The sequence below is a fragment of the Salmo salar genome, chromosome 13, assembly GCF_965601325.2.
Source record: "Salmo salar chromosome 13, fSalSal1, whole genome shotgun sequence".
Taxonomy (NCBI): Eukaryota; Metazoa; Chordata; class Actinopteri; order Salmoniformes; family Salmonidae; genus Salmo; species Salmo salar.
Window position 1 is genome coordinate 107,812,501 of NC_138303.1, and position 15,474 is coordinate 107,827,974.

The 15,474-nt window shown below is 45.6% G+C and overlaps 1 protein-coding gene across 9 annotated transcripts in view; it reads right to left on the reverse strand.

The window, feature by feature from the left end:
- The window catches only part of mapk10 (mitogen-activated protein kinase 10), a 119,039-nt gene extending 105,339 nt beyond the window's left edge, over positions 1-13,700 (reverse strand). For 4 of the 9 annotated variants that reach the window (XM_014138907.3, XM_014138909.3, XM_045692622.2 and 1 more), the window contains exon 1: positions 13,416-13,699. In XM_014138907.3, coding sequence (XP_013994382.1) covers positions 13,416-13,418 — 3 coding nt within the window. In that variant the 5' untranslated portion in view covers positions 13,419-13,699. Of the gene's footprint in view, positions 1-13,415 lie in introns of all 9 variants that reach the window. The other 5 variants (XM_014138906.3, XM_014138912.3, XM_014138911.3 and 2 more) reach the window with 2 other exon arrangements.
- Between the last annotated feature and the right edge of the window lie 1,774 nt (positions 13,701-15,474).

The window sequence follows — 15,474 nt, forward strand, 5'->3', positions numbered from 1 at the left end:
AGTGGAAAACCACATTTAGTACCACATCTGGCCATTATGTGTACCTGCACGGGCAGGGTGTGGTAGTCTACATCGATGACATTTCGATCTATTCCGCTACACGTGCCGCGCATGTGTCCCTGGTGCACAAGGTACTTGGACGATTGCTGGAGCATGACCTATACGTCAAGGCCGAGAAATGCGTGTTTTCCAAACAAACCTTCTCCTTTCTGGGGTATCGCATTTCCACATCTGGGGTGGTGATGGAATGTGACCGCACTGCTGCCGTGCGTAATTGGCCGACTCCGACCACGGTGAAAGAAGTGCAGCGGTTTTTAGGGTTTGCCAATTACTACCGGAGGTTTATCCTGGGTTTTGGACAGGTGGCTGCTCCCATTACCTCACTGCTAAAGGGGGAGTCGGTGCGTTTGAGGTGGTCGGCGGAGGCGGACAAAGCTTTTAGTCGTCTGAAGGCTCTGTTCACCGATGCACCCGTCTTGGCACATCCGGATCCCTCTTTACCATTCATAGTGGAGGTTGATGCGTCTTAGGCTGGGGTTGGAGCTGTGCTCTCACAGCGCTCGGGCACGCCCCCAAAGCTTCGCCCCTGCGCTTTCTTCTCTAGGAAGCTCAGTCAGGCGGCGCGAAACTATGATGTGGGGGACCGGGAGTTGTTGGCTGTGGCCAGAGCCCTGAAGGTGTGGAGACATTGGCTTGAGGGAGCGAAACACTCTTTTCTCATCTGGACTGACCACCGTAATCTGGAGTACATCCGGGTGGCGAGGAGACTAAATCCCCGTCAGGCTAGGTGGGCGATGTTTTTCACCAGATTCCGCTTCACCATCTCGTATAGACCAGGTTCCCAAAACACTAAGGCTGATGCACTGTCCTGTCTCTATGACACTGAGGAGAGGTCGATCAATCCCACTCCCATACTACCGGCCTCTTGCCTGGTGGCGCCGGTGGTGTGGGAGGTGGATGCGGACATCGAGCGGGCATCACGATCAGACCCCCCTCCACCAGGTTGTCCAGCTGGTCGGAAGTACGTTCCGCTTGGTGTTCGCGATAGATTGATCAGATGGGCTCACACGCTACCCTCTGGTCATCCAGGTATTGATCGGACGGTGCGGGGTCTTAGAGGGAAGTACTGGTGGCCCACTTTAGCTAAGGAGGTGAGGATGTACGTCTCTTCCTGTTCGGTGTGTGCTCAGTGTAAGGCTCCTAGACACCTGCTTAGAGGGGAGTTACAGCCCCTTCCCGTTCCACAGCGACCTTGGTCCCACCTGTCGGTGGATTTTCTCACTGATCTTCCTCTATCACAGGGGAACACTACGATCCTGGTCGTTGTGGATAAGTCCTGTCGTCTCCTCCCTTTGCCCGGTCTGCCTACGGCCCTGCAGACCGCAGAGGCCCTGTTTACACACGTCTTCCGGCACTATGGGGTGCCTGAGGACATAGTTTCTGATCGGGGTCCCCAGTTTACGTCCAGGGTGTGGAGGGCGTTGATGGAGCATCTGGGGGTCTCGATCAGCCTGTCATCTGGTTTTCACCCCAAGAGTAATGGGCAGGTGGAAAGAGTTAATCAGGATGTGGGCAGGTTTTTGCGGTCATATTGCCAGGACCGGCCAGGAGAGTGGGCGAGGTTCGTCCCATGGGCCGAGATAACCCAGAATTCACTCCGCCACTCTTCCATGAACATGTCACCGTTTCAGTGCATGTTGGGCTATCAGCCAGTCCTGGTACCATGGCATCAGGGCCAGACCGAGGTTCCTGCGGTGGAGGATTGGGTGCAGCACTCAAAGGAGACCTGGAGGTCCGTCCAAGAGTCTCTTAAACAGGCTGGGGGACGGCAGAAGGTGAGCGCTGACCGCCACCGCAGTAAGGCTCACTAGCTTTAAGCTTTAAGCACCAGCTGTCAGAGCAGCTCACAGATCACTGCACCTGTACATAGCCCATCTATAATTTAGCCCAAACAACTACCTCTTCCCCTACTGTATATATTGATTTTATTTTGCTCCTTTGCACCCCATTATCTCTATTTCTACTTTGCACTTTCTTCTACTACAAATCTACCATTCCAGTGTTTTACTTGCTATATTGCATTTACTTTGCCACCATGGACTTTTTTTGCCTTTACCTCCCTTATCTCACCTCATTTGCTCACATTGTACATAGACGTATTTTTCTACTGTATTATTGACTGTATATTTGTTTTACTCCATGTGTAACTCTGTGTTGTTGTATGTTGTCGAACTGCTTTGCTTTATCTTGGCCAGGTCGCAATTGTAAATGAGAACTTGTTCTCAACTTGCCTACCTGGTTAAATAAAGGTGAAATAAAAAATAAATAAAAAAGGCTCCAGTGTTCACGCCAGGAGACCGGGTCTGACTCTCGACCCGAAACCTGCCCCTCCGCCTGCCCTGCCGGAAGCTGGGCCCACGGTTTGTAGGGCCATTTAAAGTCCTGAGGAGAATAAACGAGGTATGTTATAGGGTACAGCTTCCCCCTTACTATCGTATTAACCCCTCGTTTCATGTGTCTCTCCTCAGGCCGGTGGTAGCTGGTCCACTGCAGGACGCTGAGGTACGGGAGGTCCCTCCGCCCCCCCGGACATCGAGGGGGCACCGGCGTACACTGTACGGTCCATCCTGGACTCTAGGCGCCAGGTGGGGGGCCTGCAGTACCTCGTGTATTGGGAGGGGTTCGGCCCGGAGGAGAGGTGCTGGGTAAGGAGGGGGGACATCTTGGACCCATCATTGCTAAGTGAGTTCCACAGCCGCCGTACGGATCGCCCTGCGCCTCGTCCCCCGGGTCGTCCTCGAGGCCGGTGTCGGGGCGCTACGGGAGCCGCGCGTCGGGGGGGGGGGGGGTACTGTCACGAGGACCTGAAATACCTTTACAAACCTTTATCCTGAGGACCTGGTGACCTGAAATACCTTTACAAACCTTTACCCTGAGAACCTGGTGACCTGAAATACCTTTACCCTGAGAACCTGGTGACCTGAAATACCTATACAAACCTTTACCCTGAGGATACGAGTCGATTTCCTAGTGACACACACACACACACAGACGTACGCATAAATGCAGGCCTGCACTCTCCCTCTCTCTCTCACACACACACACACACACGGTAGAGGACTAAGAGGTAAGAGTGTTGTGACTCAGGAGGTTGACATTCAGAGTAGGTCCTGGTAGAGGAAGTAAAGACTGGGACCAGGTGGGGAGCGACTTGGAACGCGGACGCTTTGTTACACAACCCATCTGGACACAACTCACAGTGGCTTAAGTTGTGCTCTTTCATTGACCTGAATCAACTCAAGATATTTCTCTGTCCATTCCCACAGTGGCTGGGCAATGGGCTTCTTTATAAGGCCTGAATCAACTCGAGATATTTCTATGTCCATCCCATCTTATCCTTGCCATGAAATCCAACCGTCAAAAGAGGATAGGAGTGTGAGTGATAAGACTTACAGAAGCAGTGACCGTAGCACATCCCAGATACGTGAGAAGACATATGAGCTAAATGACTGTGGTGTTGCCGTGAGCAACAATCAGGGTTCCCAGTCATAAAGAGAACAGTGAATTCATAATCATGCCTCCACAGGCTCTGACTCAATGTTTGAGTCTCAAATGGCACCCTATTCCCTACATAGTGCACTACTTTCAACGAGGGCCCTGATCAAAAGTAGTGCACTATAAAGTGAATAGGGTGCCATTTGGTACTCGACCAATGTGTCTCTTAACAGATCCTCCTCGACCGGTAGAAATGTCTACATCAACTGCCTCTATGAGCAACTAATATGCTTCTTATTTGATCGTGGAGTCACGCTCGCACACACCCCCGCACACACCCCCGCAGCTCGCCTATGGCCACAAAGGGATTTTATAATGAGCACCTTTGCCGAAAATAAGTAGAAACCAACGTTTCCTACCCAAGGCTCCTATGAAGGGTATCCTACGACGAAACCTAAGCCTGTTTGTATGTCCTGAAAATACATTCTCAGATCCGATGAGATAGGATCAGATCAGATCAGATGAGATACTGAGTGTTCCATTTTCTTTCTTGTTATTTTCCTGGATATTCCATTAAAGTGTCCTTTCCTGGAACATCCCAAAACCTGATCTGACCAGCTCTGCTTAGATTCTTCCTCTTGGTCTCCCTGTTCTAACTGAGCAGTAAGTGGGTGCACTAGGCTACTTCTGAATATGTTGTTGTTGATTATGTTTTACTAACTTCTCTTTTATATTGTATAATGTAATTCAGCTCTTAGACGCTGTTGATGCTATTATAATGTAATTCAGGTCTTAGTCACTGTTGATACTATTGTAGTGTAATTGTAAATCCATTGCCCTAATGTACCAGTCTGTTTCCCCACAAATGACAACCTGGTACACAGCAATCAAAACAATCAGTATGAGCTGTAACATAACATGTTGTTGATATTCTCCTGATATTCTCCTGATAGTCTCCTGATAGTCTCCTGATATTCTCCTGATAGTCTCCTGATAGTCTCCTGATAGTCTCCTGATATTCTCCTGATAGTCTCCTGATAGTCTCCTGATAGTCTCCTGTTATTCTCCTGATAGTCTCCTGATATTCTCCTGATATTCTCCTGATATTCTCCTGATATTCTCCTGTTATTCTCCTGATAGTCTCCTGTTATTCTCCTGATAGTCTCCTGATATTCTCCTGATAGTCTCCTGATATTCTCCTGATAGTCTCCTGTTATTCTCCTGATAGTCTCCTGATAGTCTCCTGATAGTCTCCTGATAGTCTCCTGTTATTCTCCTGATAGTCTCCTGTTATTCTCCTGATATTCTCCTGATATTCTCCTGATAGTCTCCTGTTATTCTCCTACTTCTCACAGGAGACCGCCTTTAAGGCAGCTTACACACATCACATGAATATGTCAGTGCTTTTCTCCCTCCATCCTTGCTCCCTCTCTCACTCTCTCTTCCTTTCTGTCTCTTTCGCTCTCTCTCCATCTACAATACTGCAGCACAGAGCCTTTGATTCCTCATTTCCACCCTCCCTCATCCCTCTTTCCTCTCCTCCCTCTGAGTCCTCCCTCCTTTCCTCTCCTCCCTCTATGTCCTCCCTCCTTTCCCCACCCCTCCCTCTGTGTTCCATTGCGACAGCTTCATTCAGCAGCTCCTCCTGCTGCATTCACCCATCCCTCTAGCCGTCCTTCTCTCCATCCCTCCATCCCTCCTTCTCTCCAACCCTGTGTAACGCAGCCTCCTCTCCCTCCATCTGGACTCTGGGGAGGTTTGCAGGCCCAGCCAGAAAAACACACTGCCAGTGAGCATAGTGTAGGTTATGGGAAAGAAGGGCTCTCATTCCCTCCATGTTTCAGAAAGGGTAGCCACATAAGAGACTTCATTCCCCACTAAGCAAGGAGAAAAAGATACACAACCTTCCCCTTGCCACAATACAATATGTACAGTTGAAGTCAGAAGTTTACATACATTTAGGTTGGAGTCATTAAAACTTTTTTTTCAACCACTCCACAAATTTCTTGTTAACAAACTATAGTTTTGGCAAGTCGGTTAGGACATCTACTTGGTGCATGACACAAGTACTTTTTCCAACAATTGTTAACAGACAGATTATTTCACCTATAATTCACTGTATCACAATTCCAGTGGGTCTGAAGTTTACATACACTAAGTTGACTCAGTGCCTCTTTGCTTGACATTATGGGAAAATCAAAAGAAATCAGCCAAGACCTCAGAAAAGAAATTGTAGACCTCCACAAGTCTGGTTCATCCTTGGGAGCAATTTCCAAACACCTGAAGGTACCACGTTCATCTGTAGTACGCAAGTATAAACACCATGGGACCACACAGCCGTCATACCGCTCAGGAAGGAGGCGCATTCTGTCTCCAAGAGATGAATGTACTTTGGTGCGAAAAGTGCAAATCAATCCCAGAACAACAGCAAAGGACCTTGTGAAGATGCTGGAGGAAACAGGTAAAAAGGTTTCTATATCCACAGTAAAACAAGTCCTACATCGACATAACCTGAAAGGCGGCTCAACAAGGAAGAAGCCACTGATCCAAAACCGCCATAAAAAAGCCAGACTACGGTTTGCAACTGCACATGCGGACAAAGATCGTACTTTTTGGAGAAATGTCCTATGGTCTGATGAAACAAAAATAGAATTGTTGGCCATAATGACCATCGTTATGTTAAGAGGAAAAAGGGGGAGGCTTGCAAGCCGAAGAACACCATCCCAACCGTGAAGCACGGGGTGGCAGCATCATGTTGTGGGGGTGCTTTGCTGCAGGAGGGACTGGTGCACTTTACAAAATAGATGGCATCATGAGGAAAGGAAAATTATGTGGATATATTGAAGCAACATCTCAAGACATCAGTCAGGAAGTTAAAGCTTAGTCGCAAATGGGTCTTCCAAATGAACAATGACCCCAAGAATACTTCCAAAGCTGTGGCAAAATGGCTTAAGGACAACAAAGTCAAGGTATTGGAGTGGCCATCACAAAGCCCTGATCTCAATCCTATAGAACATTTTTGGGCAGAACTGAAAAAGCGTGTGCGAGCAAGGAGGCCTACAAACCTGACTCAGTTACACCAGCTCTGTCAGGAGGAATGGGCCAAAATTCACCCAACTTATTGTGGGAAGCTAGTGAAAGGCTATCCGAAACGTTTGACCCAAATTAAACAATTTAAAGGCAATGCTACCAAATACTACTTGAGTGTATGTACATTTCTGACCCACTGGGAATGTGATGAAATAAATAAAAGCTGAAATAAATAATTCTCTCTACTATTATTCTGACATTTCACATTCTTAAAATAAAGTTGTTATCCTAACTGACCTAAGACAGGAAGTTTTTAATAGGATTAAATGTCAGGAATTGTTAAAAACTGAGTTTAAATGTATTTGGCTAAGGTGTATGTAAACTTCCGACTTCAACTGTACCTGCTTTTATTCATTCCAAAAATGTTGTCTGTGTGGCAAAGCTTTACTAAAATTAATGCCAACAAGGCTGAATGTAAAACAAACCTGCTCAAAATCCTGTCTAAGGAATTCGGCCTGTTTGAAGCCACAAACAAGAGGTAAAAATACCTGCAGCACCTGTTTGAGGCGCTCGCCACAATCCAGGCCACCTCCGTGAAGGCCGTTAGAGCCTTCTCAGTCTGTGGCCAATGTATGACGAAGATCAGAAGCCGCCTGAGTCTGGGAAGCTTTTTGAGAGCCCACTTCAGCAGAAAAAAAATCTAAGTTAAACAGGTCAGCCTACCAGGTCTATGCAAATGATTTTGTTTGTTCATTTGCTACAGGATAGACCTACCAGGTTGGTTTACATTGTTATAGCCTATAGCCTATAGTTTGTGTAGAAAATGTTATTCTGGGTCTCCCGAGTGGCACAGCGGTCTAAGGCACTGCATCGCAGTGCTTGAGGGGTCACTTCAGACCTGGGCTCGATCCCAGGCTGTGTCAAAACTGTCCGTGATCGGGAGTCCCATAGGGCGGCGCACAATTGGCCCATCGTCAGCTGGATTAGGGGAGGGTTTGGCCGGGGGGGGGGCTTTACTTGGCTCATCGCGCTGTGGCCGGCCCGGGCACCTTGTTACAACCTGCAGGCTGACTTCGGTCGTCAGTTGAATGGTGTTTCCTCCGACACATTGGTGCAGCTGGTTTCCGGGTTAAGCAGGCGGGTGTTAAGGAGCGTGATGGTGAGGTGATATAGAGAGCAGCTGTTGCTGTTACACCATCTAAGTGATCGATAGTTGGTATGCCTTATTTACTTTGAAGAACTACTAAAATAGTGATTTTGTCAAGACAGCAGCTCTATAAAGATGAGATGATGACTTGGAATGAAATAATAAAGTCATCAAATAAAAACAGATGTAATATACACATCTGAAATATTTTATTAAAGTAATGTGAATAAATGATGGTTAATAAGTGATGAGCAGTAATGGTCAGTCACTGCCATCATGGGACTTGTATTAACTGTTTTAGTCTGTGTTGTTACAGCATTCAACCCCATAATGCACAGTGCTATTAATATTTTTAAAAGTATTGAAACCGAAATCGCAAAAACTGTGATTATTTTGTAATAATCTAAACCGAAACTGAACCGGACGAAAAACGTACTAATCGCTCAGCACTATTAGCTGGTATTATATTCTTTTAAAAACCACTTCTGGTTTGAATGGGAATACCGGGAAGCCCGGTCATTTCTTGCAATTTTCTTGGGAAGGAAAATTGGTGCATTCTCAAGGAAAATATGAAACCCTAATTCAAACGCAGGAAACAGTCAGTTGAGAAATATTATATTGCCTCTACTGTTCTGAACTCTACTGTACATTTCAGCTGTCCCTGCTCGCCAAATATCCTCCACTGTTTGAAAATAAATGCACGACACAATTCAAAGGCCTTGAAGAAGTAAACATTGCAAAAACAAAGCTTGAATAACTGTTATTTTATTCAGACACACGCACTTCACTCTATCTCTCTGTCTTCCAGCTCTCTCTCCCTCCCTCTCTCTCCCTTCCCTCATTCTCTCTACCGCCGTCTCTCTCTCTCGCTCTCTCTCTCGCCCCTCTCTTTCTCCCAATCTCTCTTTCTCTTCCCTCCTTTAGCACGTTCTTAATCAGCCTGAAACATAATCAAGCTGGACACCGAGGCCTGACTGTGGATGTTGAGCCCTTCAGTGAACAAGCAGATCCCTCGCTACACAGTTCTGTACACAGTCTGCAATCAAAAAGCCTCAGCAATAACTATCTTTTTACCGCTGATCATTCTGTTCTTATGTGCAACTTGCTATAATGTTATTATATTATGCGTGTGGTGGTGCATATTAAGATCAGGTCTTTGTAGCTTTCAGTCTGGATTAATGCTGTCTGCTAAATCCTTTGATGGTCCCTGCCTTGCTGTTTGACCCTTGGATTAGTTTTGCTGTTTGACCCTTGGATTAGTTTTGCTGTTTGACCCCTGAAGTAGTTTGTTCCCATTACAGATACTACTGTATGATGCTGTTTATCATGGGAGTGACTGGGCAGAGACTACAGTTGCATCCCAAATGGCATTTTATTCCCTACATAGTGCACTATAGGCCCTTGTCAAAAGTAGTGCACTATATAGGAAATATGGCGTCATTTGGGATGCACACTACTGCCGTATGGCTGACTGGCTTAGCCTTAGTCAGCAGGGAGGGAGGGTGCATAGAGACAACTGAAAAATCCCATGCAGTATTTCCATCAAATTCATTTATGTAACCGACTAACTGTAGCTGTCTACTGGCCAGGGCGTACTGCTAGGGTTGTCGACATACCGTGGCTATCTTTAGTGTATTGTGGCGAGGACATGGTATTGCACAAGTTGTCGCTGAACTCCATTGCTATGCAATTACAGAGCTATTACCAAATGATTATGTAACAGCAATGTTGTTACTGTAATTACAATGTTATTACCAAGGTTTAGGAGTTGAACTCTAAACCTTAGTGGTGATAACACAGTCGGCAGAAGAGATAACTTAGATCTCATAGACTCCCGTGTGGCGCAGCGGTCTAAGGCACATCTCAGTGCAAGAGGCGTCACTGCAGTCCCTGGTTCGAATCCAGGCTGCATCACATCCAGCCGTGATTGGGAGTCCCATAGGGTGGCGCACAATTGGCCCAGCGTCGTCCGGGTTTGGCCGGGGTAGGCCATCATTGTAAATAAGAATTTGTTCTTAACTGACTTGCCTAGTTAAATAAAGGTTACATTTTTTTTATCTGTATTAAATAGCCACAATAACACAGATGAAAGTACAGTGTGCCAGCCAGTGCACAAATACTTTACCTCACCCACATCGTGATCTAGTGGTATGACATTACCCACATCAGGATAAAGTGGTATGACATCATCCACATCAGGAGCCAGTGTTATGCAAACTGTAGTATTCAGACCAGATCCAGGGATCTAGCTGCAGTATTCAGACCAGATCCAGGGAGCTAGCTGCAGTATTCAGACCAGATCCAGAGAGCTAGCTGCAGTATTCAGACCAGATCCAGAGAGCTAGCTGCAGTATTCAGACCAGATCCAGAGAGCTAGCTGCAGTATTCAGACCAGATCCAGAGAGCTAGCTGTAGTATTCAGACCAGATCCAGAGAGCTAGCTGCAGTATTCAGACCAGATCCAGAGAGCTAGCTGTAGTATTCAGACCAGATCCAGAGAGCTAGCTGTAGTATTCAGACCAGATCCAGGGAGCTAGCCGCAGTATTCAGACCAGATCCAGAGAGCTAGCTGTAGTATTCAGACCAGATCCAGAGAGCTAGCTGCAGTATTCAGACCAGATCCAGAGAGCTAGCTGCAGTATTCAGACCAGATCCAGAGAGCTAGCTGCAGTATTCAGACCAGGTCCAGAGAGCTAGCTGCAGTATTCAGACCAGATCCAGAGAGCTAGCTGCAGTATTCAGACCAGGTCCAGAGAGCTAGCTGCAGTATTCAGACCAGGTCCAGAGAGCTAGCTGCAGTATTCAGACCAGATCCAGGGAGCTAGCTGCAGTATTCAGACCAGATCCAGGGAGCTAGCTGCAGTATTCAGACCAGATCCAGGGAGCTAGCTGCAGTATTCAGACCAGGTCCAGAGAGCTAGCTGCAGTATTCAGACTATATCCAGGGAGCTAGCTGCAGGGGTGGGATGGAAGGGATGGCATCCTGTCTAACAACAGCTTGTGATGTTACCTAGCAGGGTGTCAACCTGGCCTATTTCATAAAGAAAACACATCACTGAAAAGTCCCTCTCCAGTATAGTGATGAGAGCTAAGATGGCATCCTGTCTAGTAACAACAGCTTGTGATGTTACCTAGCAGGGTGTCAACCTGGCCTATTTCATAATGAAAAAATGTCACTGAAACTGTGAAATCCCTCTCCAGTTCAGACTTGTTTACATGATGCTGATACATTTGACTAGCTGAATTGTAGCAGCAAATAATTGTTTTTCATTACTCCCTGTAACCTTGATATACACTTCCTTCCTCTATGATGTGACATGATATTCAAGTATTGATGATCAATGCAAAGACAAGTCTAATCAGAATCGATTCAGACATAACGTTTAGCAGGAAACCTCTCTCTCGCTCCCTCTCTGTCTCTCTATCTCTGTTGGAATGGGACCATTGTTGGCTGAAGAGTTTGCCCTCCATCTCTAATTCCTCAGTGAGGTGACCGTGAATAGTATTATCTCTGATGATGCGATCTAACTCACTGGAGCTCAGTGGAGGATGCCAGCCTGCCAGGCCAGCCATACTTAGTTTAGACATTGGGCTTCCTGCCTCAGGCTTCACTACGATGCCAGCCTGCCAGGCCAGCCATACATAGTTCAGCATTGGGCTTCCTGCCTGAAGTCTTCGCTATGCCACTACTCCCAAAATGCTCATTACCAGGGATATCATGATGTACCTAGTCGCCATAATGAAGGACAAATGGCATCATCCATCATATGGCGGGGCAGAGAGACAGACAGACAGACAGACAGACAGTGAGAGAGAGAGAGACAGACAGACAAAACAGACAGACAGACAGACAGACAGACAGACAGACAGAGCGAGTGAGAGACAGACAGCGAGAGAGAGACACAGACAGACAGACAGACAGACAGACAGACAGACAGACAGACAGACAGACAGACAGACAGACAGACAGACAGACAGACAGACAGACAGACAGACAGACAGACAGACAGACAGACAGTGAGAGAGAGAGAGACAGACAGACAAAACAGACAGACAGACAGACAGACAGACAGACAGACAGACAGACAGACAGACAGAGCGAGTGGAGAGACAGACAGCGAGAGAGAGACAGACAGACAGACAGACAGACAGACAGACAGACAGACTGTAGGACAGGAATAATGAATAATAGATGATTAGGTGAATGGCGATGCTTTGATAAATGTAACACTGCTGGGAGAGCTATCGATTATTTGCTTCTGGTTCTCACTTTTATTCCTGATATTCTCTGATCTTCTTCAAGTTTCATATTCTTCGGGCTGCTGTCTGTACTGGTAGGCCTAATCCTGAGTCTTCCTTCACATCTCAGCATCCTCTTATATTTCCAGAACATGACTGAAGGATGCGGTCCAGACATTGATCCCAGTACAGGAAGCTATGATATTCCCCAACACTAGATTATATTTGCCTTGAAGTCATTGTTTCAAACCCATGCCTTTTCTGATTATGTTTCCAAACGACTTATCAAAGGAATATTTGCAGTCTGTACGAGCCATCTCTCAGGCCTCTTGAGGTGTCAAATTTACAAAAACAACACATTGTTTAAATAAAATGTAAAAAATATGTTCTTATTTTCGTCACTAAGTGAGCATATTGCACCATTCCATTAGTGACCTACTACAGTTGTCCTGTATCAATAATGTATTGTATTCAATGTCTTTGCTGCATTAGGATGACTACAGCTCTTCTCCCAAATAGAAGCATTTTTGTTTTTCCACAGTCTCCAATCTTTCTATAGGCTTATCGTATACAGTAAGGCACTGCCTTGACACATCTCATGATCACTGTGCAATAATATGTCAGGTGGTCCATTCATTCATCATCTTTCTAGATTCATCAATTTACTCTTCAATACAAATTAGTAAATGTGCACTTTATAATTGAGATGGCTTGATGCAAAGGCATTCTATTGTCCACACATAGGCTATTGCACAAGGTGCAAATGACATCAGAGAATGGGTTGGAATACATGGCCATGTATAAAATGGTGAATGGTCTACCGTTCAAGTTGATACACATCTAATTCAACTTCATTGTAGGTCTTGATCAGATCTAAAGAAGCAATGTCAATCAGTAGAATTATGTGCACCTAGTGTTCCTCTGTCAGGTACACGCATGACATTCTATCAGTGTACTGTAATTCATGTCCACATTACTAGGACAGGTCGAGTGACTTCAATCAGGCACGGTGTATTGACCTACAAAGGTTGTCAAAATAATACTGAATATGATCAAACCACGTAGAAAATATGGCTGAAATAGCCTTCTAAACTCTAAATCATAGACTACCATTCATTCCCCTTTGTATGGCCATATTAATTGATGTTGCAACATTGTTTCCATTATATTATCCATGGCTGATACATAAAGAAAACACATCAAGCATATATGCACTAGCGGAAAACAACATTTTGTCCTGCATCAAAACGATATCCTATCAAATCAACGCATTTTTACCACTTCCATCACACTACTACCCACCGATGTATATAATATAGCTACACAGGACAACAGAGTCAAATCAAAAAGTTTGTTATTGTCGCTATCGCGTTCCAAAGCGGAAAGCATTGGTTAACCTTCGTAGCAGATCAATCAATATTCATCACCCCACCCTTCAGCAGTTCCCGCTGCATTAATATCACTGTTCCACGCATAGCTCCCGCACAGCACCGCGCAGACCTACCATTCCGTGCCAGCTGACGACGATCCGGTGACAGTTCTGTTCAAAACATTCCGACGGGAGACATTTAACGACTTTACATGCACAGAATAATAAACGTGAAGATGGAGATAACTAGAAAGAAAGAAAAAAAACACAGCGATGGATGAAGAATATCTTAGAAAAAAATCGCGATTGCAATGCTGAATCACTCCCCGTTCACCGTATTGCAACCATTGTGTTGCAAGATGCTGGCTGTACAACCATTGTGGACCTACCAGAGAAGAGGAGGGAGAAGAAGAAAAAAAACAAGGGGTTTAGGGAAATAAGTTGCTATGGCAACCGAAAGGAGCAAATGTGACGTCAATGCTCGGAGCACATAGGAGGGCCTGGATGGGAGGGAGGAGAGAAGGCTCTAGCTACCCTCTCTCTCTCTCTCTCTCTCTCTCTCTCTCTCTCTCTCTCTCTCTGTCTCTCTCTCTCTCCCTCTCTCTCTCTCTCTCTCTCTCTCCCTCCCCCTCTCTCTCTCTCTCTCTCTCTCTCTCTCTCTCTCTGTCTCTCTCTCTCTCCCTCTCTCTCTCTCTCTCCCTCCCTCTCTCTCTCTCTCTCTCTCTCTCTCTCTCTCCTTCTCTCTCTCTCTCTCCTTTCTCTCTGATCCTGCACCTTCCTCCCTCTGAGCATGGCCATATCAGTAGGCCTCACTCATCAGCCCACACACACACACAGCTTTCCTTTTTTGATTCTATAAACATTTAAGAATGCAAACATAATGTAGGCGACAGATAATGAATGTAAAACACACTCCACAGCTCAAATTCAATGATTGTGCCTGTGCAAACTGAACCGTTTTAATGTATTTTTATATATATCTTGTTTACCTTTATTTAACTAGGCCAGTCAGTTAAGAACTAATTCTTATTTACAATGACTGCCTACCAAAAGGCAAAAGGCCTCCTGCGGGGATGGGGTCTGGGATTAAAAAAAAATAATAATAATGTATAAATATAGGACAAAACACATCAAGACATGAGACAACACTACATAAAGAGAGAGCTAAGAAAAACAACATTGCAAGGCAGCAACACATGGCAACACAGCATGGTAGCAACACAACATGTTAGCAGCACAAAACATTGTACAAACATTATTGGGCACAGACAACAGCACAAAGGGCAAGAAGGTAGAAACAACAATACATCACGCAAAGCAGCCACAACTGTCAGTAAGAGTGTCCATGATTAAGTCTTCGAATGAAGAGATTGAGATAAAACTGTCCAGTTTGAGTGTTTGTTGCAGCTTGTTCCAGTCGCTAGCTGCAGCAAACTGAAAAGAGGAGCGACCCAGGTGCTTTAGGGACCTTTAGAATAATGTGACTGGCAGAACGGGTGTTGTATGTGGAGGATGAGGGCTGCAGTAGATATCTCAGATAGGGGGGAGTGAGGCCTAAGAGGGTTTTATAAATAAACATCAACCAGTGGGTCTTGCGATGGGTATACAGAGATGACCAGTTTACAGAGGAGTATAGAGTGCAGTGATGTGTCCTATAAGGAGCATTGGTGGCAAATCTGATGGCCGAATGGTAAAGAACATCTAGCCGCTCAAAAGCACCCTTACTTGCTGATCTATAAATTATTTCTCTGCAATCTAGCATGGGTGGGATGGTCATCTGAATCAGGGTTAGTTTGACAGCTGTGGAGAAAGGGAGCGATTACAATAGAGGAAACCAAGTCTAGATTTAACTTTAGCCTGCAGCTTTGATATGTGCTGAGAGAAGGACAGTGTACCGTCTAGCCATACTCCCAAGTACTTGTATGAGGTGACTACATCAAGCTCTAAACCCTCAGAGGTAGTAATCACACCTGTGGGGAGAGGGGCATTCTTCTTACCAAACCACAACCTTTGTTTTGGAGGTGTTCAGAACAAGGTTAAGGGTAGAGAAAGCTTGTTGGACACTAAGAAAGCTTTGTTGTAAAGCATTTAACACAAAATCCGGGGAGGGGCCAGCTGAGTATAAGACTGAATCATCTGCATATAAATGGATGAGAGCACTTCCTACTGCCTGAGCTATGTTGTTGATGTAAAT